General features: G+C 40.5%; 1 protein-coding gene across 1 annotated transcript in view; it reads right to left on the bottom strand.

Moving 5' to 3' along the window:
• LOC108717670 (phospholipase B1, membrane-associated) overlaps nucleotides 1-26,571 on the bottom strand; it is a 78,990-nt gene that overhangs the window by 18,045 nt on the left and 34,374 nt on the right. Inside the window, exons 13-36 of the mRNA XM_018264906.2 lie at nucleotides 26,381-26,464; nucleotides 24,473-24,541; nucleotides 23,378-23,461; nucleotides 22,964-23,030; nucleotides 21,881-21,939; nucleotides 20,359-20,432; nucleotides 18,953-18,996; nucleotides 18,741-18,849; nucleotides 17,441-17,492; nucleotides 17,145-17,225; nucleotides 15,639-15,704; nucleotides 14,728-14,828; nucleotides 12,831-12,912; nucleotides 11,646-11,750; nucleotides 11,122-11,217; nucleotides 9,870-9,941; nucleotides 8,815-8,880; nucleotides 8,348-8,408; nucleotides 7,023-7,081; nucleotides 6,386-6,459; nucleotides 5,608-5,651; nucleotides 5,040-5,148; nucleotides 3,976-4,027; nucleotides 222-302 (exon numbers count right to left, since the gene is read on the bottom strand). Of these exons, the coding sequence (XP_018120395.2) occupies nucleotides 222-302; nucleotides 3,976-4,027; nucleotides 5,040-5,148; nucleotides 5,608-5,651; nucleotides 6,386-6,459; nucleotides 7,023-7,081; nucleotides 8,348-8,408; nucleotides 8,815-8,880; nucleotides 9,870-9,941; nucleotides 11,122-11,217; nucleotides 11,646-11,750; nucleotides 12,831-12,912; nucleotides 14,728-14,828; nucleotides 15,639-15,704; nucleotides 17,145-17,225; nucleotides 17,441-17,492; nucleotides 18,741-18,849; nucleotides 18,953-18,996; nucleotides 20,359-20,432; nucleotides 21,881-21,939; nucleotides 22,964-23,030; nucleotides 23,378-23,461; nucleotides 24,473-24,541; nucleotides 26,381-26,464 (1,791 nt within the window). The remainder of the gene's footprint in view (nucleotides 1-221; nucleotides 303-3,975; nucleotides 4,028-5,039; nucleotides 5,149-5,607; nucleotides 5,652-6,385; nucleotides 6,460-7,022; nucleotides 7,082-8,347; nucleotides 8,409-8,814; nucleotides 8,881-9,869; nucleotides 9,942-11,121; nucleotides 11,218-11,645; nucleotides 11,751-12,830; nucleotides 12,913-14,727; nucleotides 14,829-15,638; nucleotides 15,705-17,144; nucleotides 17,226-17,440; nucleotides 17,493-18,740; nucleotides 18,850-18,952; nucleotides 18,997-20,358; nucleotides 20,433-21,880; nucleotides 21,940-22,963; nucleotides 23,031-23,377; nucleotides 23,462-24,472; nucleotides 24,542-26,380; nucleotides 26,465-26,571) is intronic.

Below are 26,571 nucleotides of genomic sequence, written 5' to 3'. Positions count from 1 at the left end.
ATTTTCCTTGGAACAGACAGAATGACATACATCAACAAAATGGTATGGCTCATTTTGTGCCAACTACATCCATTCTCTCTATATTTGTATTTATATATACTGGTGGGATGTCATATTATTTCCCATAGCTAATCTGTGCCACTGCAGCTGCCATTTAATTACAATTTCAAGCTTTCGTGCAATGGCTGAAGATCACATAAAAGAAGAATAAAATCACTTACAGCATCTGAGCACCAAGCACACAAGTCGTTAGGTCCAATTAATATGGTGATCACTTTCCAATCATTATTGTAATTGATTCTCTGTAGAAAATGTAATATTGTAGTTATTATTTGACATAATATTGGCAAGTACTGGTCTTAATTGCACCCCCCAACATTTGGTTCCCCCCGCCTCCTTTCATATGAAAAGTTTACTCAACCCAAATCTCCCCCTAACTGGCCTTCAGGCTGGGCCCCCTTAGCTCATAACAAGGTTACAGATATATAGAAACATTGGGGTAACAGTCACCCTGCTATAGTTCCAGGGGTACCCAGGGTACAAATAAGCACTCACCCCAAATCTCCCCCTAACTGGCCTTCAGACTGGGCCCCCTTAGCTCATAACAAGGTTACAGATATATAGAAACATTGGGGTAACAGTCACCCTGGTATAGTTCCAGGGGTACCCAGGACACACATAAGCACTCACCCCAAATCTCCCCCTAACTGGTCTTCAGACTGGGCCCCCTTAGCTCATAACAAGGTTACAGATATATAGAAACATTGGGGTGTCACCCTGCTATAGTTCCAGGGGTACCCAGGGTACAAATAAGCACTCACCCCAAATCTCCCCCTAACTGGCCTTCAGACTGGGCCCCCTTAGCTCATAACAAGGTTACAGATATATAGAAACATTGGGGTAACAGTCACCCTGCTATAGTTCCAGGGGTACCGAGGACACACATAAGCACTCACCCCAAATCTCCCCCTAACTGGTCTTCAGACTGGGCCCCCTTAGCTCATAACAAGGTTACAGATATATAGAAACATTGGGGTAACAGTCACCCTGCTATAGTTCCAGGGGTACCCAGGGTACAAATAAGCACTCACCCCAAATCTCCCCCTAACTGGCCTTCAGACTGGGCCCCCTTAGCTCATAACAAGGTTACAGATATATAGAAACATTGGGGTAACAGTCACCCTGCTATAGTTCCAGGGGTACCCAGGGCACAAATAAGCACTCACCCCAAATCTCCCCCTAACTGGCCTTCAGACTGGGCCCCCTTAGCTCATAACAAGGTTACAGATATATAGAAACATTGGGGTAACAGTCACCCTGGTATAGTTCCAGGGGTACCCAGGACACACATAAGCACTCACCCCAAATCTCCCCCTAACTGGTCTTCAGACTGGGCCCCCTTAGCTCATAACAAGGTTACAGATATATAGAAACATTGGGGTAACAGTCACCCTGCTATAGTTCCAGGGGTACCCAGGGTACAAATAAGCACTCACCCCAAATCTCCCCCTAACTGGCCTTCAGACTGGGCCCCCTTAGCTCATAACAAGGTTACAGATATATAGAAACATTGGGGTAACAGTCACCCTGCTATAGTTCCAGGGGTACCCAGGGTACAAATAAGCACTCACCCCAAATCTCCCCCTAACTGGCCTTCAGACTGGGCCCCCTTAGCTCATAACAAGGTTACAGATATATAGAAACATTGGGGTAACAGTCACCCTGCTATAGTTCCAGGGGTACCCAGGGTACAAATAAGCACTCACCCCAAATCTCCCCCTAACTGGCCTTCAGACTGGGCCCCCTTAGCTCATAACAAGGTTACAGATATATAGAAACATTGGGGTAACAGTCACCCTGCTATAGTTCCAGGGGTACCCAGGGCACAAATAAGCACTCACCCCAAATCTCCCCCTAACTGGCCTTCAGACTGGGCCCCCTTAGCTCATAACAAGGTTACAGATATATAGAAACATTGGGGTAACAGTCACCCTGGTATAGTTCCAGGGGTACCCAGGACACACATAAGCACTCACCCCAAATCTCCCCCTAACTGGTCTTCAGACTGGGCCCCCTTAGCTCATAACAAGGTTACAGATATATAGAAACATTGGGGTAACAGTCACCCTGCTATAGTTCCAGGGGTACCCAGGGTACAAATAAGCACTCACCCCAAATCTCCCCCTAACTGGCCTTCAGACTGGGCCCCCTTAGCTCATAACAAGGTTACAGATATATAGAAACATTGGGGTAACAGTCACCCTGCTATAGTTCCAGGGGTACCCAGGGCACAAATAAGCACTCACCCCAAATCTCCCCCTAACTGGCCTTCAGACTGGGCCCCCTTAGCTCATAACAAGGTTACAGATATATAGAAACATTGGGGTAACAGTCACCCTGGTATAGTTCCAGGGGTACCCAGGACACACATAAGCACTCACCCCAAATCTCCCCTAACTGGCCTTCAGACTGGGCCCCCTTAGCTCATAACAAGGTTACAGATATATAGAAACATTGGGGTAACAGTCACCCTGCTATAGTTCCAGGGGTACCCAGGGTACAAATAAGCACTCACCCCAAATCTCCCCCTAACTGGCCTTCAGACTGGGCCCCCTTAGCTCATAACAAGGTTACAGATATATAGAAACATTGGGGTAACAGTCACCCTGCTATAGTTCCAGGGGTACCCAGGGCACAAATAAGCACTCACCCCAAATCTCCCCCTAACTGGCCTTCAGACTGGGCCCCCTTAGCTCATAACAAGGTTACAGATATATAGAAACATTGGGGTAACAGTCACCCTGGTATAGTTCCAGGGGTACCCAGGACACACATAAGCACTCACCCCAAATCTCCCCCTAACTGGCCTTCAGACTGGGCCCCCTTAGCTCATAACAAGGTTACAGATATATAGAAACATTGGGGTAACAGTCACCCTGCTATAGTTCCAGGGGTACCCAGGGTACAAATAAGCACTCACCCCAAATCTCCCCCTAACTGGCCTTCAGACTGGGCCCCCTTAGCTCATAACAAGGTTACAGATATATAGAAACATTGGGGTAACAGTCACCCTGCTATAGTTCCAGGGGTACCCAGGGCACAAATAAGCACTCACCCCAAATCTCCCCCTAACTGGCCTTCAGACTGGGCCCCCTTAGCTCATAACAAGGTTACAGATATATAGAAACATTGGGGTAACAGTAACCCTGGTATAGTTCCAGGGGTACCCAGGACACACATAAGCACTCACCCCAAATCTCCCCCTAACTGGCCTTCAGACTGGGCCCCCTTAGCTCATAACAAGGTTACAGATATATAGAAACATTGGGGTAACAGTCACCCTGCTATAGTTCCAGGGGTACCCAGGGTACAAATAAGCACTCACCCCAAATCTCCCCCTAACTGGCCTTCAGACTGGGCCCCCTTAGCTCATAACAAGGTTACAGATATATAGAAACATTGGGGTAACAGTCACCCTGCTATAGTTCCAGGGGTACCCAGGGCACAAATAAGCACTCACCCCAAATCTCCCCCTAACTGGCCTTCAGACTGGGCCCCCTTAGCTCATAACAAGGTTACAGATATATAGAAACATTGGGGTAACAGTCACCCTGGTATAGTTCCAGGGGTACCCAGGACACACATAAGCACTCACCCCAAATCTCCCCCTAACTGGCCTTCAGACTGGGCCCCCTTAGCTCATAACAAGGTTACAGATATATAGAAACATTGGGGTAACAGTCACCCTGCTATAGTTCCAGGGGTACCCAGGGCACAAATAAGCACTCATCCCAAAATTCATCCTAATTGGCCTTCATGGTTCTCCAACACGCAGATATCTTGTGGATTTGAATCACAGCCATTTGACAGTTAGAGGAGAGTTATTTTTTAACAGCCACTAGAAATTCACCAGTTGGAGACCCCTTTAAAGAAGTTTGTTGGCTTTTAACTTGCTCGGCATCATTATTTTCATACCTTGTCTTCTTTAAGTTGAGCAATCAGGGCCTTTACTTGTTCTGGTAAATTACTAAAACAAAGATAACAATGATTAATATGTTTGTTATTCCCAGAAAACACCTAAACAAATCGAATTGTCCTCAAGCACGGTGACTTCCCTAATAGTATGTAATTCTCCCAAACTGCCCCCTCAACCATGTATCAGAGGCAATTTAGATTAATCTGGTTATTATATAGACCAGGAAGGATTTATTTTTACTACTCTGGAGATCCGTCTTAGATCAGTAAGTCATCAATATACCTTATATAGCTACTGTGGCATCTTGTCATAGAAAACATAATTATTGGCATGTGAGGGGGCAGATGTTGCTCCCATAACTGTTCTCTGAGGAGCAAATTGAAAGTACCTGTATATAGTTGTGTGAAAGTACAAACACATGACTATAAAGACTCCATACAAAGACAACGAACATCTTTCTTGTATATATTCCTCCCTTATTATTATTATGTCATCTCTCCTCCAGCTGCCAACTCAATAACTAGATGGTTGCATGGGAACGGGGTCATTTATTTATCAACACTGACACTATTTGTACTTGTACAGTAATCCAAAGTAACTTATAACATTTTTGTTTTCATTGCTCTTCCTAAAGCGGCCATAAATTTTTTTGTATTGCTCATTGGTTACTATGGGTTACTGCCCAAGTGCAGATTTTGCCAGTGTTGATAAATGAGTCCCATTGTGTATCAAAAGGCTTGTCACTTCCAACCTACATTGATCTTACAGTAGATGCCTAACTACATCACTGGCACCAGTATAAATGCAATGGAACACTGACTTACCTATGCTCAACTGTGGCCTCATGATTGGGTAACCACCAAAAATCCTACTTATCCCACACTCTGCAGGTTGAGCAGCCTGTCCTACTGTAGCCATCTTGCCTTAATGATACCACCTACTACACCTTTATAGCTCTGAAGAGCTCAGGTCATCATATCTGAACCCCTCTATAGACAGCTCTGCCTGTAGTTCTGCTCCTGAATGAAACCTGAATATTAGATGCTAAAGAAAACAAACTTACAAGGCCTTGGCTCCTGGAACAGCTTCATTTAGAAAGGAATTATGAACAGTTTTATTTCCTGTTCCTGTTGAGAATCCAGTGAGTAACGGGTTAAACTCACGCAGTATATCTACAGGGAATGGATGAGGCAAAAAAAGATCAGTAAATGGAAATATCTGCTGTGAGAAGGTTGTACAAACATGCCCCTCTTACACCATTGACTGGCCAACTTTTGGCAGAGCCAACATATTAGACTTCAGATTGATTAGTTGGGTGTGTATACAATCTGGTTACACACATACAGAAGATTGTCCTATTCCACTTGGTGTATCTTTGAACATCTGATTTTATCTTCTGGGTACTAAGAACAAGGCTTGTTGAGATATAAGGAATCTGTTGGATTACAGAGTACAGGTTCATCTGAAGAATTTGGGGAAATTCTAGTCTAAAGTTTTAGACTTCAAATCTTAAAATTATCACTCCTGACATGTAATTTGATGACAAAAGGAAGGGACATCTACAGACACCCTCTAAATGATGTGCTATGGTAGTCAGTAAATATACAATAGATTGCATTTAGGATACTCACTTGGCAGGGTGGTTACACGGTCTAATGTATAATCACCACCAATGCTGCAATACAGATAAACAGAGGGATTTATCAGCCTTGTCATAATATTAACATCCCACTGTCATCATCTTGTATTGTCCTAGTGTCTCCATTTTGTTTTACTTTTTCCATCTTGCTCTACCGTCTCCATGTGATCCTACTGTTTTATCATACCCTAATGGTTTCATCTTGTCCTATTGTTTCCATCTTTGACTAGTTTCTCTATCTTGCCCTACTGTTTCCTTCTGTTTCCTTCTTACCCTACTATTTCCATCTTGCCCTAGTGGCTTTATCTTGTAATACTGTTTCCATCTTGCCCTAGTATCTCTATCTTGCCCTACTGTCTCTGACTTGTCCTACTGTTTCCATCTTGTCCAGCTGTCTCTTTATTATCCTAGTGCTTCCATTTTGCTCTACTGTCTTAATCTTGCACTACTGCCTCCATTTTGCCCAATTCTATCCATCTGACCCGGCTGTTGTCATCTTGCCCTATTTTTCTTTTCAGGGGACCACAAAAGTATTCCAAGAAATGTCAAAGAAATCATTACCATCAAGTAGAACAATTATAAGACTAATGGGGTTACGTGATAAAGTTGCAAGTGTACACCATGTCTAATAACCCATAGAAACAAACCATATTCTTGCCCTCAGACAGATCACCAGTAAATGCTACTTGCTGATTGGTTGTTATGAATAATTAAACCTGGTGCAAACTTAGTTGCATTTTATTCTCATTTTAATCTCTTTATGTTCTTACCTCCAAGATAAACCTCTGTACATATTAAGCACATCCAAGACATCATTGGTTTTGGAACCAATACCATTTCCAGCCTACAATAAATTAACAAATGAAGTTATTATTAAAAAAAAATCCTTCCAGTCCTCCAGGTCCAGGGTCATATATTTTAAGTGGATAATTCAGCAAAAAAAAGATCCTGGAGCAATGGGCAATGGGAAAGGCAGCCGGCAGACACCCTGTAATATGACATGGTCGAGGGGGGAAGGGGAAAATGATAAAATCATATGTGATAGGAAGAATAAATTAAACCTTAGCTATTAATTGTATGAATACCCATATTTTGTAGTGCTCTTCCAACTGATTAAAACATGCCTTCTAATGTGGTAGAACCTGAATGTAAAAGTTATTCTAGAATAATGTGCCTAAGACATAAAACTGCTCATTTAGCAATGTCATGGGTACACATGCTGGAGCACTAAGGGGTGACAAATGATCCCCTTTAGGGCCCATGAATAAAGCACTTGCTCTGATGGCAACAGTTGCTGCAGGCTATGGCGCCTCCAACTAATCTCATAGAGTTCCTGGAGCCATTATTATTTGATTTTAACTTAATTTGCAGGTTATCAGCTTGAGGAGTTTAAACTGATCTCCTTACTGTCAGGGAGTCTCCGATGGCTGCCACAACCATCACGTCCGCAGGTCTCAGTGCGTGAACTAAAACAATAACAATAAAATATCAGTTGAAAGAATTCCAGCCATTCCATTTATGTGCAGATGAGAATTGAGCAAAAAATCCAACAATTACTACCGTCTTTTCCTTTAGTGACCAGAATTGATAGGTGATCAGACAAAATATTTGACTGATGAACCTATACACAATGTCAGATATGTCTACTTTCCTGGATAGAAAACTGGGTGACTTTTAACCAACCCCTCATCCAACCAGACCACCCCCAAATATACCAGGCCCCTACCTATTCCAACCAAACAATGCTTCCTAATACTCCCCTGCCCCCCACCCCAGGTATGAAAAACTCAACTCTCCAAAAATATGGGAGGGTTGACAGGTCTGCATTCATATGTGACTCGGGTCCCACTTAAAGGGCATGTAAATGGAAAAAAAAAATAAAATCCCATTTTTACTTTCTTTAATGAAAAAGTAAAAAATGTGTACCGTTTATAGAAAACCTGACTGTATGCAGTGAAATTCTCCCTTCATTTACTGCTGTGGATAGGAATTGTCAGACGGTCCCTAACTGCTCTGCAGGGAAACAATCATACTTATGTACAGCAGGGGGAGCCCCCGCCTTACTTCCCAGCCATGCAGAACTCAAGCAGCTTTGTTTGTTTCCCTGTAGAGCAGTCGGCGACTGTGTAGAGATTTGTATTGGATTTTATTTTTGCCTTTACATCCCCTTTACTGTTTCCAACTCCAGCTGCAGGGACAAAGATCATGGAGCCAGATTTAAACAGATAAACTGGGATTCTATTTGGAGGATTATTTTACTGCAGCCACTGGTTCTGCAGAGTTGGAGAACGTTTGTATTAAACAATACAAAAACTATAAAATCCACATTAGATTACATGACAACACAGGACCCAGTGTAGTCTGTATATTCTGATTATTAATCAGTCTTGTTGTATCGGCTTCTGGCAGATGTTATTTGACTTGTGCTGTTTTGATCATTTAGGATCCCTAAGCAGCCCAGACCACACTGAGCATGTGCACAGTCTTGCAAAGATGTTTAGCAAAGTTACAAGATGGTGACCCCCTGTGGCCAATTGAAAGCATTAATCATTTGTTTGATTAGGCGTGTGGTGCAGTAAGTTCATGTTATACAAAATACAGCATTTCTATCCTTTAGACTTTACTTCCCCTTTAAGCACCAGGGATGGTACAGTTTATTAGGAAATGACTGGATTTATATAACACGTGTGCCCAGCTTTGCTAAACATATGAACAATGTAATGAGACATCACCTGACGTAGGTTTTGGATTGGAGGGACTTTTGTCTGCGCATGTGAGTTTGCTCCCGTGGGTCTAGAACAAATGCAACAAATTAATGAGAGAAATGCAAACTTCCCAGCAGCAAAAGCATTCAAAATGCACAACATTCATCATTAATGTAAGAAACAAATTAACTTGATAAAAGCAACACAGGCTAGACTGTATTCACTGCATCCCTGCCTTTTCTGTGTTCTTCTGAGTGTCAGGGAGTAGGAATTGTACAATACCTGCGGACAGAGCTTGGCTTTAACATAAAGGAGACTCTGCTCTACAAAGATAAAGCCCAACCCCTGACTCCAAAATGGGTCTATAAACCTCAACCACAACTTATGAGACCCATCGTATTTAAGCAGAGAAATCCTTTTAACAATAAATATGTAAAGTCATTTGTTTTTAAGAAGTATAAAATGGGCAACTATGAAAGACAGAAAGTACTCACTGGATCAGGGGGAATGGTCGGATAAAGGTAGTTACTGTTCTGCGCTGTCTTCACGAAGGGATCACTCTTCAGTAGCAAATGAGAGTAAAACAATTAGTACATTAGGCATTGCCATTCCCTGGAGGATTTGTAATTAAATGTTAGAGATAATAAGCCAATAGGGAACGTTAGTTAGAGCACCGGCAACTCAATGTATCACATTCAGGAGCTCACAGAAGACAATGGGGCTCATTTATTAACACTGGGCAAATTTGCCCATGGGCTGTTACCTATAGCAACCAATCAGATTGCTGCATTCATTGCTCTTCTTGCAGCTGGCCTTAAAAAGCTAATCACTGATTGGTTGCTATAGGTAACAGCCCATGGGCAAATTTGCCCAGTGTTAATAAACGAGCCCCAATGTGTTGTATTTCAGAGCATTTTCAGAGTATTTCAGAGCAGTAGCAAGTTTATATATCATTAGCAGCCCAGAGACACACCAGATAACTCTATCCCAGTTCATATTAGTGACCACTGCATGTATTTCGGCTTATACCCCATATCTGAGCCAACTTGCTGTATTTTAGTCTTCCCTCTATAATTGAAGCCAAAGTGCCCTACCTTAGTTGGAAGCCGGTGGTAGTGTCAACTTGCTATAGTCTAACTATCTGCCCATATTTCAAATCTTTTGCTTTTTTCCCCAGATAGCAAATCATAAGGGTATCAAGTTGATATATCCAAATTAGTAGCCCATAGCAGAGGCAACTTGCTGTATCACAGTTAAGAGCCCATAGCGTCTAGGGATGCAGGATTCGGTTTGTGATTCGGCCAGGATTCAGCCTTTTTCAGCAGGATTCCCATTTCAGACGAATCCTTTCCCCATCCCACCCATAATTTGCATATGCAAATTAGGATTCGGTTCGGTGTGCGGCCTTATCTATAGAGAAGGATTCCGGGGTTCGGCCGAATCCAAAATAGTGGATTCGGTGCATCCCTAATATCGTCCATTTTAAACTGTTTGACACAAGTCCCCACAGCAGTTGATCCCTCCAAATAAATGTTGCCTTTTTCCATACCTGTGGTGGACAGTGGATTCCAATATCTTCAGCTAGAGACTGATCTCTTGTTTTCTGACCAACTGGTTCAAACTTTGGGAGATTGAGAAAAAGACAGGCTACGTCAAATCAATTTTCTAGAAATGCACAAATCTTATATCTATGGAACATAAATATTTGTATATATAGCCAAAAATGTATTATCAACGCTTGGGCTCTATTCGTTGAACCTTGAGAAAGGTTCTAATGAGGACCGAAACTTTGGAATTTTATAGGATGTACTGGGGATAAAAACGCAAATATTATAAGGGCGTGCCGGTTTGAAGATTTGTGTAAAGTTGTAACTGTGCACCCCAATGTTGACAAAGATGACTGGCATCAGAATGCAGATACTCTGCAGATTGTTATATATAACATAATATATATATATATTAGTGCACTTGAAACCAGTAAGCAACAGCTGCCTGGGTGCTGGTCAAATATAACCTTAATTCATTACCAAAAGAAACATCCGCACTACAAGGACTTTTTAAAAAAGTTGTGATTTATTTCAACGTTTCGGCTCCGACACTCGTGTTCACTTTCTGGATCTGAAAACATTGAAATAAATCCCAACTTTTTTTTGTTGTTATTGAAATAGTCCTTGGAGTGCGATTGTTTCTTTTGGTAACGTTAAATAAGTATTATATAAGACCAGCAACACAGAGATTCTTGTGGTAGAAAAGGAATGTATTAAAGAGTGCATGTGTAGCCTTATACATTTTTTGTACTTTAATTTTCTACCTCAAGAAATCTCGGTGTTGCTGGTCTAATTTAATATATCTTGGAATTTTTGCCGTACACCTGAGGCTAACATTGAAGCAGGTGCTGCCCTGATCAATAAAAAAATATATTTATATATATATGTACAAACCAAAAGTGTAGCAGACCGCACTCACAGGACTTATAAATCAATTCGCTATCATTTATTGTAGGCAAACAAACTAATGTTTCGGCTGAACGTCAGTATGTCTGCCAGCAATAAATGATAGCGAATTGATTTATAAGTCCCTTGAGTGCGGTCTTATACATTTTTGGCTTGCACCCGGGCAACTAATGGATTTTTTGTTGTGAGTGCATTTTTGGATGATATATATGTATATATTGTGTATGCTGTGATGTTTAGCTAAAATAGAAAAAGGGGGTCTACAAATTCTCTATAGCATTTCAGAACTCATTTAAGAAGGAACAGAAAAGGGATCTTTGGATTCTCTGTGGCAGCTGCCAAACTCACCATGTTTTTCCATAGGGCTCTGGCACTCTGGGCATGGCCTTTCTCACCAAAATGAAAGCAGTCTGGAGACATAAAAGATCTGTCGGGAAATCCTTCCTATGTGTACAAATAAATCTATGATTAAAGATCTCTAGTTATTTCTAGTTAAATTCAAGTCAACTTCTTTGCCATTCTCCAGTTCCCCTGGAAGTGGCCATATATGCCTGGATATGAGTAATTATGAGTTATCAGTTGGATCTATTCTACTATTATTGGCCAACCATGAGGGTACAGATCCAACCTGGAGCAGCTTCAATAGACCATGCCATGATCAGACCCTTATCTGTGCAAGGCTCAGGCTGTGGCAGAGTCAGATAATCTACCTCCCTGGGAGCTGAAGTTCAGCAACAGTTGAAGGGTGATATACTACTTTACTTCATATAAATAGCAGAGCATGAAAGGTCTGTATTCTCCCCAAGCCCCTCCAGTAATAAAGGCCGTCAGGCCACACCTCTGTAAAATGAATATATGGATAATATATTTACCGCATTTATGGGTATTTCAAGGTATTCGAAAAATGGCTGGACAACAACGGCAAAGTCCTCTTTGGTATCATATCTCCCAGTTTCAATTAAGCGATATGTCATTTCCTGATACAGAATAAAAAAAAATAGTCATTGGTCTGTTGTTGGTTAGTAAGGACTCTGTGTATGGGCACAAATAATGAATAAAGAAAGAAAGAAGAGGTTAAAGGGATACGGTCATGGGAAAAAATTTTTGTTTCAAAATGAATCAGTTAATAGTGCTGCTCCAGCAGAATTCTGCACTGAAATCCATTTCTCCAAAGAGCAAACAGATTTTTTTATATTCAATTTTGAAATCTGACATGGGGCTAGACATTTTGTCAATTTCCCAGCTGCCCCAAGTCACATGAGTTGGGGCAGCTGGGAAATTGACAATATGTCTAGCCCCATGTCAGATTTTAAAATTGAATATAAAAAAATCTGTTTGCTCTTTTGAGAAATGGATTTCAGTGCAGAATTCTGCTGGAGCAGCACTATTAACTGATTCATTTTGAAAAAAATGGTTTTTCCCATGACAGTATCCCTTTAATGTTGGACTGATTTGCTGTAGACTAATGGCTGCTTTTGACCAAGCACTGCATATATATATATATATATATATATATATATATATATATATATATATGGATCCGCACTCCAAACGATTCAATCACGCGAGTGATCTAATAAAATTCACTTTGATCGAATCGTTTGGAGTGCGGATCCATTTTTGAAGATTATATGTCATAAACTTGACCCAGCACCCACCACAAACCAGAAGGGATTGAGTGCAGGTACTTTCTGAACATATATATATACATACTGCATTTAGAGTCTATCAAGTAAGCTATAGGCTGCTCACATGCCATCCCTTACATGATGGGCACAAGTAATGGCCACTTGCTTTCTATAAACTTCCCATTACAAAGATTCCCACCATGTATTGTCTTGTGTCATTTCAGGTCATGCTGGAAAAAAATGCTTTCTGCTTGAATATTCCTGCGACACATCTGATCTCCTTTCACTTATTTGATTCTTGCTCAGTCTCACCTAAATGTTCGGTTGTCCCTATAAAAAGTGTATTTTGTTCGAAAAAATATAACCGGTCTGAAAAAAATCTGTTATGTTCGTGCACAATCCCCTAATGACGGATATCACATACTGTACCTGATATTTCTTGTTATGTTGTTTAACGGTCTCCAGAAGCAGAGAGTTGTGATCATTTTCTACAATACAGCGGCACAGTCCCCTGCAGAGAGACGGAAAGCAATGCTCTTAGGCGTAGATTTATCAAAGAGTGGAGTAAGAGATCTCCACAGTCCACGGAGTGAAATGCCACCTCTCTCTCCATTCATTTCTATGGGATTTTTAAAGGTGTATTTATCAAATGGTGAACTTTCACTATCACCCTTTGATAAATATGCCTTTAAAAATCCTATGGAAATGAATGGAGAGAGGCGGAATTTCACTCTGCGGACTGTGGAGATCTCTAACTTCACTCTTTGATAAATCTACCCCTTAGTATTTACTGAGTAACAAGTAGGTATGCACCGAATCCAGGATTTGGTTCAGGATTCGGCCAGGATTCAGCCTTTTTCAGCAGGATTCGGATTCGGCCGAATCCTTCTGCCTGGCCGAACCGAATCCGGGGCGGGGAGGGAAATTGCGTGACTTTTTGTCACAAAACAAGGAAGTAAAAAATGTTTTCCCCTTCCCACATCTAATTTGCATATGCAAATTATGGTTCGGATTCGGTTCGGTATTCAGGCAAATCTTTTGTCAAGGATTTGTGGGTTTCGGGCGAATCCAAAAAAGTGGATTTGGTGCATCCCTAGTAACAAGTAACCCACACGGGTAGGTCACCTTCCTCTAGGTTTTCCATACAGTCATACAGTACAGGAAATGTACAGAAGATACTCACTACAGTGTTGCTGTGTTGTAAAAATACACCTGGCTAATTCAGATGAAATTAAAAGAGGTGAAAATCCAAATTTAGTAAATATGCCCCATACCCCCAGGGTTGTTTTGCAGCCACAACGATGCCGCTAGTGCAATTGTGCTCTCTGCACCACAAGGTGGAATTCCAATTTAAAGATTGGAATTTTGACTCTTGCAGTTACCAAAAGTGGCTTTTTGCCCCTATATACCCTCTGTGATAGTAAATTGACCTTCACACTAAGGGGGTTATTTACTAAACTCCGAATGGCAAAAACCCGAAAAATGTGTGTTTTTTTAGTATAAAATGCCGATTTTTAGTGGAAAAAAAAATCACAAATAATTCGGCATTTACTTTACCCCGAGGATGGAAAAAGTCAGAATCTGAAAATCCGGCATCTCAGACCTGCCAAGGTTGCATATAAGTCAATGGGAGAGGGCCAAATCTTTTTGATCTCCGCTGGGTTTTCGTGCAATAATCAGAGGTTTTCGGGGTTTTTGGGCAAAAATCCGAAAAAATCTGAGTTTTTGGGTGGAAATTGCAAAAAATTTGAAAAATTAGTTTCAGTTTTTTCAGAAAATATTGAGATAAATTCGGACTTTGACAAATAACCCCATTAGTATATTTATGGGTGAAAGCACAACCTTGTATGGGCTGGTGGTGAGTAGTGATGGGCGAATAAATTCGGCAGGCATGGTTTTGCATCAAATTTCCATGTTTCGCCACCCACAAATATTTTTGTGAAACTGCGGCAAAAATTAGCTGGTGAAAAATCAACGCATGTCAAAATTATTCGGACGCCCATTGACTTGAATGCATTTGAACGTATTAAAATTGACGCTCAAAATTATTTTGACGCCCATTGACTTCAATGTGTTTTGTGAATTTTTTGCCTTTTCCCGATTTTTTTCGCCGTTTTGAGAATTTTTCGGCAAAGCTAGTGGCTGGGGGGCAGCAGGAGAAACAAGGGACTTTTCTGGGTCTCGCCCTTCCCAAGTGCTGCAGCAACTGTGGGATCTGCTCCCCTGTCGTTACACCCCTGTCCTTCCCAAGGCCAATATGTATTTGTGAATGTTTGTAGGAAAATAAAAGGGTAACTATTTACTATATTTTAATAAAAAGTCAAACCTCATGATAGTCTGCGGGCAGTGAGTCCGTTTATCATCATAAAGCTCTTTCAGTGGCATTATATCCATAATAATCACCAGATTGACAAACAACCGCGGGACCTGCCATACATCAAATATGTTATTATCATTATTATCATTATTATTAGTGTTTATAATGTGACGGCACTGTGGCCAAATGGGGCAAATTTCGACAAAGGAGTGGGCACCCAGAGAACCTGACAACTTGAGCCCCCTCTATGCGCTATTAGATATAAATATGCACTAAATGGCGTCAGTATCAGCTTTATGGTAGAAATAAGAGTGACGTTGGGATTTGTTATATGGAGGAGCCCACTGGGACATTCCTTGGTATCCCGACAGGCCAGTCTTGGTGCCATAATCATTACAGTGACCCTGCTGTTTCGATTACAAAAGCCATTCCTATCAATAATACTTTTTAGGCACTAAATTATGCTGGAATTGTGGCCAACAATATTGAATTGTGGGTAAAAAAATAACATGACTGGTGGTTTTTCTGTAAAAAAAAAAAAAAAAAAAAAAAAGCCCTCTGGGTTAAGGTGGCCATACACTGAGAGATCCGTAAGTTTTTCGTCAAACGATCTCCCCCCAATATGCCCACTGTGAGGTGGACGATATCGGGCTGATTCGAACGTGAGTCCTAGGGCCAAACCATTGGATCAAAATGAAGGGTAATGGGCGTGCGGATTGCAGGAACGCATCCGCAAACAGATGCGGCCGTAATCCGACGGGTTTTTTAGTTCCGTCCGATCGACATCTGCCCGACTTTCGGCCAGATACCGACCGGGGAAGCCTGTTGGAGGGTCCCATACATGGGCCAATAAACTGCCAATTCGGTCTAGACAGGGATTTTTTAACCACTAAACATCAACACATGATCCATGTACTTACCTCAGCCTGCAAGTAGTCCAGGGCTTCTTGGATACGATAAATATAATTTTCCGGAGAATAATAAATCTGTTGGAGGGAGACAAATAAATGAAAATGTCATTTATGTGTGTTTGGAAAGTCACTGTGATCCCTTATATCCTCTGTAACAGATTTAGATTGCAAGCTCTGTGAGGCAGGGACTGTAGAAGTAGTTTATGTGAGATATTCATATCTAGGTGTGTTTTACCTTCACTGATTAAGGTTCGCTAGGGATGGGTGTATGACCCACACTGCTCCCTGCGTTTTCCCATTATTGGCCCAGGGGCCAAATGTTTGGTCAGTGCCATATATGTTCTATCATTTGGGGGGCAATCAGGTGGAGATCCTTTACACTGAGTTACCCTGTATGATCAGCTTTAGCCATCTGTCCGACACTAGTGATGGGTGAATTTATTTGCCAGGCGCGAATTTGTGGCAAATTCCCGCGATTCTCTGCTGGCGAATAAATTCGTGAAAATTCGCCAGCGAAAATTTGCCAGCGAAAATTTGCCGGCGTCAAAAAAATCAAACGGATGCTGGCACATTTTTTCCAAAAAATTCACAAATTTTTCGGCAAAACAAAACCGCTCAAATTCGCCCATCGCTATCTGACACCCCATCATACAAACTGACATTCAGATTAATAAAGGATAAGATGTACTTTGCGGAAAAAATTGGTTTTCCACGGTTTCACTGAGCTGCTCATTAGGGGGCAGATTTATCAAGGGTCGAATTTCGAAATAATGGGAGTTTTTTTCGAATAAAAAATGACCAACCTCAATGTATTAAAAAAAATCAAAGTTTTTTTTTGCGGGTGAGTAGGCTATGTTTGATTGTTCAAATCGAAGTTACATCATATTCGATTCAAAGTATTTTAAAAAAAACTTAGATTTTTCAAAGTCCACCAATTGACTCCAAATATGTTCATGGAGGTCCCCCATAGGCTAAAACAGCAATTCGGCAAGTTTTAGATGGCGAATGGCCGAAGTTTTAAAGAGACAGTACATGATAAATTTCGATATTCGAATTTGGACTATTCCCTAGTCAAAGTACGCAAAAAATAGCTTGAAATTCGATTTTTTTTTACTTTGAATTTTCAATTCGACCCTTGATAAATCTGCCTCTAAGTGGCTCTTATTACAGGCTGGAATGCTAATGGCTGTAATTAGGAGGGACTCGCATCTATCAGATGGTTTCTGCAATCATATGACAAAGACGGGCCCTAAGAATCCAAATATAAAAGATGTATAACTAGAGAATTCTATAATGATTCCACATTGTCCTGCCAGGAATGGGGAAACTACATCTCCCAGCTGTCTTAGTCATTCTAATTATTTTACGGTATCTCTCTGTACATGAACTGAACTCAGTACAAGGGGATATCTATGCTAGCAGAGGTGGGTGTATTAAACACATATTAAACTCATTACACAAATACAAAAGAAGTTTAATGCTTTAGAGATTCTCTTATATCATCCCTTCACTTACTGGGTTATTACAGATGCCACAAAGATCATTTCCTCCAATAAATATAGTCAGAAGTTTCCAGTCCTCGGCCATGTTTATTTTCTATAATACAAATGAATGCATAGAATGATAAATATATAACAGAACAATATACTGCACATTTGCAGAAGACAAAGAAATATGGAACCAGACACAGCAATGTATGGGAGGGGTGCGGCTGATCACTTCCATTCATTGAGGAGGTTTCAACCTTGTGGGGTCCTGAATTGCCCACCACCCCTGGTGTCTGTACGGACATCATTATTAGTCCAACTCACCGAAGACGTCTTCATCCTTTGCACAAGTAACTGAGACTGCTCCAGCATATCTCTGCAAAGCAAGAGAGACGTGACTAGAAACAGGAATGAACAGTGGAAAGCCTCTGAGATGTCTGCACCGACCTCAACCTTGAGGAGGCAACACACAGGCCAGAGAAAGTAGAATGTTAGACTAGAGCAGTGTTCCTCATGGGGGAGCATGGAGCAGCAGCAAGTAGAGATAGCATGGAGGTTGGTTAAAGGGGAACTAAAGCTTAACTAAAGAAGAAGCTTGAATTGTTGTAGATGATGTTTTGGGCTTCTGTACCAGCCCAAGACAACCACAGCCCTTTAGCAATAAAGATCTGTGTTTCCAAAGATGCCCCAGTAGCTCCCCATCTTCTTTTCTGCTGATTCACTGCACATGCTCTGTGCTGATGTCACTAACTGAGCTTAGGGACCCACTCACAATATACAGTACACATAGAATAGAAATGTCACAATATAAGGCTGATTAGTAATTAATACAGATAATTACTACATGGCAGCACAGAAACCAGTGCAATTAGCATCAGAATTTAATAATCAGCAAACCTGTAGCATCAGCTTATATTACAGGGGAGCTTATTTTCTGCTGCATAATTAGTGACGAGCCCTAAGCTTAGCTTCTCAACAGCCAATCAGAGCCCACTGAGCATGTGAGTGTCACAGACACTTTCCAAGATGGTGACCCCCTGTGACAAGTTTGAAGTCCTGGATCATTGCTGCTATTGACAAGCTCAAACTTTAGCCTCGTGCAATAAGTTCAGTATGTAGAATATGGTATTTTAAACCATATTCCGTTTAAGGGTTTAGTTCTACTTTAAGGTGAGAATTGAGGAGAATGGACATTTGCTCTCATAGATACACCTAAATGCTTAGCTTGAAGGTTAGTTAGGGTGAGATTTTGGGTTAATATGTAATTGCAATCCTATATGTTCTCGAAACTTTGGTTGAAGGACTAAAACACTGACATTTCCCTATATCTGTACTCATGAGCGTTTGAGAAGGCCTGACTGAAGGTTGGACCATCATGTGGGGTTTGAACAACCACCGGTCTAGAACCAATCATATAATAACATTTTCAGAATTTAAATGTTAATAATATTGTGAACATTAACTGAGGCAACAACCAGCTTAAACAGCACCAATATGCTTGAACAAGACTAAATCTAAAACTAATTTCCTAAATCCAACTTATATCCACACCAGTATTATCTACCCAACATTAGCAGGAAAGTGTTCCCATTCCTCTACCCTTTAGTAACATCTCTATACGTACTCTGCGTTGCCTCCTGGGACAGCTCGGTTCAGATTAGAATTGGGAAGGTGGTGGGATCCTCTTCCGGTGGAGAAGCCTTCAATATTAGGGTTGTACAGCCGGAGAATGTCTACAACACAAAGTAGGATTTAGGCAGATTCCAAGGCACATTCATTCAGTTAGAAAATATATGGACTGCGATTGATACTGTATTTAGATTAGGGAGCCCTTACTTGCTATTGTGGTCACATTGCTGAGTTCCAAATCTCCACCAATGCTGTCACAGAGAAGAACAAATAGGGTTATTTTAGTTGGTTCTCTAATCTAAATCTCTGCTTTCTGGCACATAAAGTAGTGTCTCACAATGTTTATAATGGAATGGGCAAATAATCCTCTAGCTGGGGACCTGACACTGTGGGGCAGATTTACTAACGGGCGAAATGACCAACACTAGCGACTTTTTGCCAACTTTGCCACCCGCAGGGACATCGCCAATTCACTAACAGGCGCAGGCGTCAATTCGCTAGCGAAAGAGACTGTCGGTAGCGTTCATTTGCACTCTATCACCAGGCGACTTTTCTCTCTGGCAAATGGTTGTTACTCCTCAAATTCAGTAACGTGCGGATTTAACTGAGCGTTACCTCTTTTGCCAGATATGACTTCGCCATCTCAGACCAGGCAAAGTGCTAAAAAGAAGCTACAACTTCCTCAATCTTCTGTCACTTACATCATATCCTGTGTGCCGAAAATGCATTAAAGTTCAAAAAAACGCTGGCGACTTTTCCTTTTTTTAAGCGGGATTATTTGCAAAAGTCCTAACAGACTTTTTTGGTTAAGCGGTTTTCTCCAGACATTTCATAACATATGGAACATTCATTTTACAGTGGGCTCATGTGTAGGGCATTATATTAACTCTCTTGTCTTTATTAAGGTCCCGAAACATGTGTAATAATAAAAAGTGGTAACTTCAAGCATCTGCACCAACATTTATATTAAAGACATCCATACACCCCGTACCCGCCGTAAGTAAATTGACATAAGCGCAAGATCACTTGCAAATTTTCACTAGGCACAAACGAACTCTAGCGTATCTTCGCTATGAAACGCTTGCACTGTTGAAGTAATGCTAGCGAAAAGTCGCCAGTGTTCGGCACCCAGTACGCAACTTTGCATTTTAGTGAATTAGTGTAGTGGTAGCAAATTTGCGCCTGGCGAAGTGGTGCGATGTGTGCGAATTGGTCGCTGGCGACAATTCGCCCTTTATTAAATCTGTCTCACTCCTGAAACCACAGATTTTTAACAGTGACCTCAAATGGGTTGCCTTTGTGGGGATGTGATCATTATAAAATGTTCCAATATTTTAGGATGGGTTAAAAATTTAACTAGGTGCCTTTTTTTTAGAAAGAGAGTGTTGATATATAGCTCACTATAATTTTGAGTGTCATGATGGATTTTCCCATTGAAAAGGTAGAATTGGCTTCTTGTCTCTTGGGGGTTTCATTGTTTTTGAAGGATTTAAGGATTGAAGGATTTTGAAGGCTTTGTATACAGAAGCTGTGCCGACAGACCAGGAATGGAAAACAACAGAAGGCTGTGATAAATGTAACATTTCTATCTAATCACACACATTCCTACTGACCTCCAGGAGAGACCACGGTACTCAGTAACTACATCCAATGGATTAGTGATCACGGCACCTGCTCCATTTCCAGCCTGTTAGATAGAAATAGAGCAATATCTAAACTGAATGTATGGACATATTTTTCTACTGTCTCCATCTTGCTCTAATACGGTGATCCCCAACCAGTAGCTCGCGAGCAACATGACACTCACCAACCCCTTGGATGTTGCTCTCAGTGGCCTCAAAGCAGGTGATTATTTTTGAATTCCAGGCTTGGAGGAAAGTTTTGGTTGTATAAAAATCAGGTGTACTGCCAAACAGAGTCTCCTGCAGTCTGTCAGTCCACATAGGGACAACCACAGTCCATATTTGGCACCCCAGAAAGTTTTTGCATGTCTGTGTTGCTCCCCAGCTCTTTTTATTTTTGATTGTGGCTCACGGTTAAAAAAGATTGGGGACCCCTGCTCTAATGTCTACATCTTCTTCTAATTTCAGCATCTTGCCCTTCTGTCTCTATCTTCTTCTACTGTTGCCATCTTACCTTTCTGTCTCCATCTTTGTTTCAAGTCACCTACCTTGTCCTCTTTTTACGATCCTGCCATATTGTCCCCATCTTTCCCTACTGTCTTCTACTGTCACCTACTGTCTTCATTTATTTTAATTGTTGCCATCTAACCCTTCAGTTACCCTCTTGTTCTACTGTCTCCAGTTTGTTCTTGTTTTATTTTATCTCCCACTCCACTTAGAAACATAAATGAAATACTGTATTTATTAAAAATAAGAGTTGACCGCAGTTCACCAGAGAGAACGTTTACTGCTCACTATTCACTTGAATTGTTAGGGGCACATATATGAAATGGTGTAGAGATCAAAATTTCATAAGATGTTGGTCTAAATGTTCCAAAACAAAGAAAATATATCTTTTTAATTAAGCCCCCACATTTGTCAGTTTTATGAAGATCTCGTAATTCTAATTGCTAAAAACATTTTTTTAGCTTGAATGAAAAAAAAATGTAAAAGTAATTATATTATCTTTGGCAGATTTATTATACAAAACTTTTAGTCTTTTAATAGGGACTGAAGAAAAAGTGATGGTATTAAGTAGAATAAACAGTGACACTAGCAAGATTCTATTCTATTCATATATTCTGACTTCAGCTTCATTAACTAAACAAAATAACACCGATTGGATCATTTATACCCTCTAGTCCTTCCCTTTAGGGGTAATTAAATACATTTGGGGGCAGATTTATCAAGGGTCGAATTTCAAGGGTTAAAAAACCCTCGAATTCGACCCTCGAACTTAAATCCTTCGAATATGGAATTTGAAGGCTTAAGCGGAAATACTTTGATCGAACGATAAAATCCTTAGAATTGAATGATTCGAACGTTTTTAAGCGATCGATCGAAGGATTTTTATTTGATCAAAACAATTCGATCTCGAAAAAATACTTTGAAATTCAAATTTTTTTTCATTCCAATTCTTTACTCGAGCTTAGTAAATCTGCCCCATATTGTGCCAAGATAAATGAATGCTTACAGTAATGGAGTCTCCCAAAGCAGCGATGACCTTAAAATCTGCAGGCTTCAATCTGTGAACTAAAAATGCCAAGTCTGGTTAATATCTCAGTGTTTTATACAAATGAAGCAAAATACAGAAAAAAAAATAAAAATACCAATTAGAGCAAAAAGTTATGGAGCAAGTTAATGTTATTCCATGTTTATCAGAGCAGTGAAGTGCAAATACAATAATATTTATATACAGGTATGGGAGAAACCTGTTATCCAGGAAGCTCTGAATTACGAAAAATTACGTCTCCCATAGACACCATTATAATCAAATAATCCAAATTTTTAAAAATGATTTCCTTTTTCTCTGTAATAATAACACAGTACCTTAACTAAGAAATAATTAATTCTTACTGGAATCAAAACCAGCCTTTTGGGTTTATTTAGAGGCACATTTATCAAGGGTCGAATTTTGAATTCATGTGGGTTTTTTTGAGCTTCCATAAATTCGAAATTCTACTAGTCGAAATGTATTAATAAAATCGAATTTTTTTTAAACGACCCAAAAGCTCAAATCTAATGTCAGAAAGGCTGCAAACATCTCCAAAATGATCCCTGCACGTCTTTCATTCCCTTAAACAGTAATTCGGCAGGTTTTCGGTGGCGAAGAGTCGAATTCGAGTTCTTAAAGGGCCAGAGTATGATAAATCATGAATTTCGAATTCTAATCGAGTTTGGATAAATCACAATTTGAATTTGAGAGTTTTGACCTTAAACAAAATTCCAATTTTTTAAAAAACTCGAATCGATAGGATAACTCCCTAATCGAATTTGACAGCTTTGAGCATAACTTTTTTTTTCGAAAATCGACTCTTGATAAATCTGACCCTATTAATGCTTACAATATTTTCTAGTAGACTTAGGGGCAGATTTATCAAGGGTTGACTTTCGAGGTGATGGGAGTTTTTTTAATTCCTACTTATTTAGACTCCCCTAAAGACATGTCTGCTCCTAAAGCATATCATTAAACGAGTGCATCCATAGGCTACTAAGGTTTTCTATTTATTATAGAGACTTGATTTAGATTTAGACCTGTTTTTTTTCAACAACTCACCAGAGGTTGGGACGGTGTCAGATGGAGATAAATCTGTGCAGGTAAAATTTGAGCCAAAGATCCTTGTCTAGAAAAACAGAAACAACAGCAACAAGATTACAAACCACACCATAAACCTACCCTGGTAACAATGCGGTTACTGGCTTGCACTGAATGCTGGGAAGACAAGGAAAGAAACGTTTCCTACTCTGTTGTTCAAAGGTTTCATTATGCTGATGCCAGTTCTAGTTTTCCCAGACACCCCTGCTGGAGCCACTGGGGTTCATTTGATGCACAATTATAGCAGCTAATGTCATACAATGGATCCCCCCATCACTATGGAGCTAATGGGGCACCCGTCTTCATATAAAGGCCTCAAAACAGAGGTCAAGCAGGTGGAATCAATTGGTGCCTCCATGTCTGAGCTGTCCATACCTGAGCATTTTTCTCTTCGTACAGTAGCATGTCACTGAGCAACTCGTAAGGGCTGTTCCTGTGAGTGTTGAGGTAAGGACTGGCCTGTAAGAACCACACAAAAGCAAGTTATGGGTATGAGAGCAACTGTCTATGTTCATTTCCATAGAGCAATCTGTTCCTCCAGTGCATATTGGACTCTTGCCTCATAAAATATGACTCCCACCTTCAACCCCCCCTACCTAATAGCTCACCATGCATCCCCTGACAAAGGAAATCTATAATTGTATAATAGTATTACAGTAATATATGCAGCCTCTAATTGCAAATTGGCCAGGATGATTGTAACCGGCGAGGCCTCGGAGTTGACTATGCTTAATAGGAAAGGGTTGAGAACTACTGTTCTAGAGCAGTAGCTGTCAAAAGTTTTCAACTCATACCCCCCTTGAAAGTCCAACCTTAAGCCAAGGACCTTATTGCAGGTTCAAAATTCTTATTTTTATGAAATGGTAGAAATATAAGAACATATGTGTGTGTACGTCATTCAGCCACAGTTCCAACAACATCAAGGACAGCAATTACATATGTCCACCATAAATGACCTTCAAGGTGGCCATAGGCGCACAGATAATATCGTATGAAACACATTTTTGTACGATATTCGGAGCGTTTATGGTGGGAAAAGAGCTGACCGATATCGGAAGAAGACTTGGATATTGGTCGGCTCAACGATCGGGCTGGCTGGAAAATATTGATCCGATGCCTTTGAAGGCACCCAAACATCGGCCATTGTTAGAGCTGAATCATCAGATACAGGTAGAATTCTATTGTTTCTATATGTATATCTGATGTGTATTGAAATCAACGATCATTCTTGGAAAAATCTTTTCCAAGAAAGATTGTAATTGTTATATCTATGGCCACCTTTAAGATGTATCTAGGAAAACAATGGCCATTCTCCCTAATTTTCACTCTAACTCAGATTGGCCCCACCAATGCTCTTAGATCCCTGAGTAGTGGGAACCTCTGTTCTAGAGTATATAGCTGCCAGGGGTTTCTCAGCTGAATGGCAAGACGCTGACAAGCTCAGTTCTAGATGTTTTTCCCAGTACTAACCTGAACAGAGCACTGAAAATCATAGGACTCCCAAGATTTATCAAGGTTTTGAAGATTTCCATAGTCCACCTGAAGGAGAAAAAAATACAATATAACCGGTCCATGTGGTCTTCACTACAACAGATTTTTAAACTTGACAGACAGATATCTGGTTGTCTTTTTGGGCATTTCAAGAAAAATATGTTCCCCCAAAACACCTCTATTTTGCTAAATATTTCAGGTACAAAATCATGTTATTTTTTTGATGGCTGTGCCCCTGAATCTGTTAACTAGAACAACATGACAGTTAAGAAGCTTATTACATAAAGACCAGTATACTTTGTGTATATATAAGTACACTATGCCTTTATATGCCCTTAAGTTACAGGAGAACTAAAGCTTAAATGAACAGTAATGCCAAAAGATGAAAGTGTTTAAAGTAATGAAAATATCATGTAATGTTGCCCTGCACTGGTAAAACTGATCTGTTTGCTTCAGAAACACTATTATAGTTCATATAAACAAGCTGCTGTGTAGCAATGGCGGAAATTGGAAAAAGGCTATATGGCACAGAATAAATAGTGGATAACACCATTATGTTCTACAGAGTTTATCTGCTGTGTAACCTGAGCCTTTTCTCCTTTGAATGGCTGCCCCCATTGCTACACAGCAGCTTGTTTATATAAACTATAGTAGTACTTATCTGTTATCTACTGTGTATCCTGTGCTTGAATGGCTGCCCCCATGGCTACACAGCAGCTTGTTTATATAAACTATAGTAGTACTTATCTGTTATCTACTGTGTATCCTGTGCTTGAATGGCTGCCCCCATTGCTACACAGCAGCTTGTTTATATAAACTATAGTAGTACTTATCTGTTATCTACTGTGTATCCTGTGCTTGAATGGCTGCCCCCATGGCTACACAGCAGCTTGTTTATATAAACTATAGTAGTACTTATCTGTTATCTACTGTGTATCCTGTGCTTGAATGGCTGCCCCCATGGCTACACAACAGCTTGTTTATATAAACTATAGTAGTACTTATCTGTTATCTACTGTGTATCCTGTGCTTGAATGGCTGCCCCCATGGCTACACAGCAGCTTGTTTATATAAACTATTGTAGTGTTTCTGAAGCAAACACATCAGTTTTACCAGTGCAGGGCAACACTGCATTATATTTGTATTACTTTAAACACTTTTATTTTTTAATGTAAGCTAGAAATGTTGTACATTATGTTTGGACTTCTGTATCAGCCCAAGCAGGGAAGATCTGTCTGTGTCTCCAAAGATGCCCCAGTAGCTCCCCATCTTCTTTTCTGCTGATTCACTGCACATGCTCTGTGCTGCTGTCACTTACTGAGCTTAGGGACCCACTCACAATATACAGTACACATAGAATAGAAATGTCACAATATAAGGCTGATTAGTGATTAATACAGATAATTACTACATGGCAGCACAGAAACCAGTGCAATTAGCATCAGAATTGAATAATCAGCAAACCTGTAGCATCAGCTTATATTACAGCCAGGGAAGCTCATTTTCTGCTGGATAATTAGTGACGAGCCCTAAGCTTAGCTTCTCAACAGCCAATCAGAGCCCACTGAGCATGTGAGTGTCACAGACACTTTCCAAGATGGTGACCCCCTGTGACAAGTTTGAAGTCCTGGATCATTGCTGCTATTGACAAGCTGAAACTTTAGCCTCGTGCAATAAGTTCAGTATATAAAATATGGCATTTTAGCCGCATTCATTTTTAGGGTTTAGTTCTCCTTTAAAAATCCTTACATTGGGGCAATGATAATTGTACAGCCCCTGTTGTAAGTTTTCCCTCATTTTTTTGAGGTCCCACCACTATATAAGGCATAATGCATTTCCCTGATTTTAAATTTTTCCAGATTTTTGAATTTTTTTTTGCTGTATTACCATTTTAATGACGGGATGCAGCGCCACGGTGAAATCTTCCTTGTTGTCGTATTGTCCAGAATGTACCAGTCTTTCAAGGGCAACCTAACAGGAGAGAAATAGCCATCAGCACTCAGTCAGCGTCCCTAGAAACCTTGTCTCCCATCACTCCGGCAATTAACTGAAATCAATTAACCTACATTTTTTCCAAT

Source organism: Xenopus laevis, chromosome 5S (genome assembly GCF_017654675.1).
Source record: "Xenopus laevis strain J_2021 chromosome 5S, Xenopus_laevis_v10.1, whole genome shotgun sequence".
Taxonomy (NCBI): Eukaryota; Metazoa; Chordata; class Amphibia; order Anura; family Pipidae; genus Xenopus; species Xenopus laevis.
This window is presented reverse-complemented; position numbering and strand designations above follow the sequence as displayed.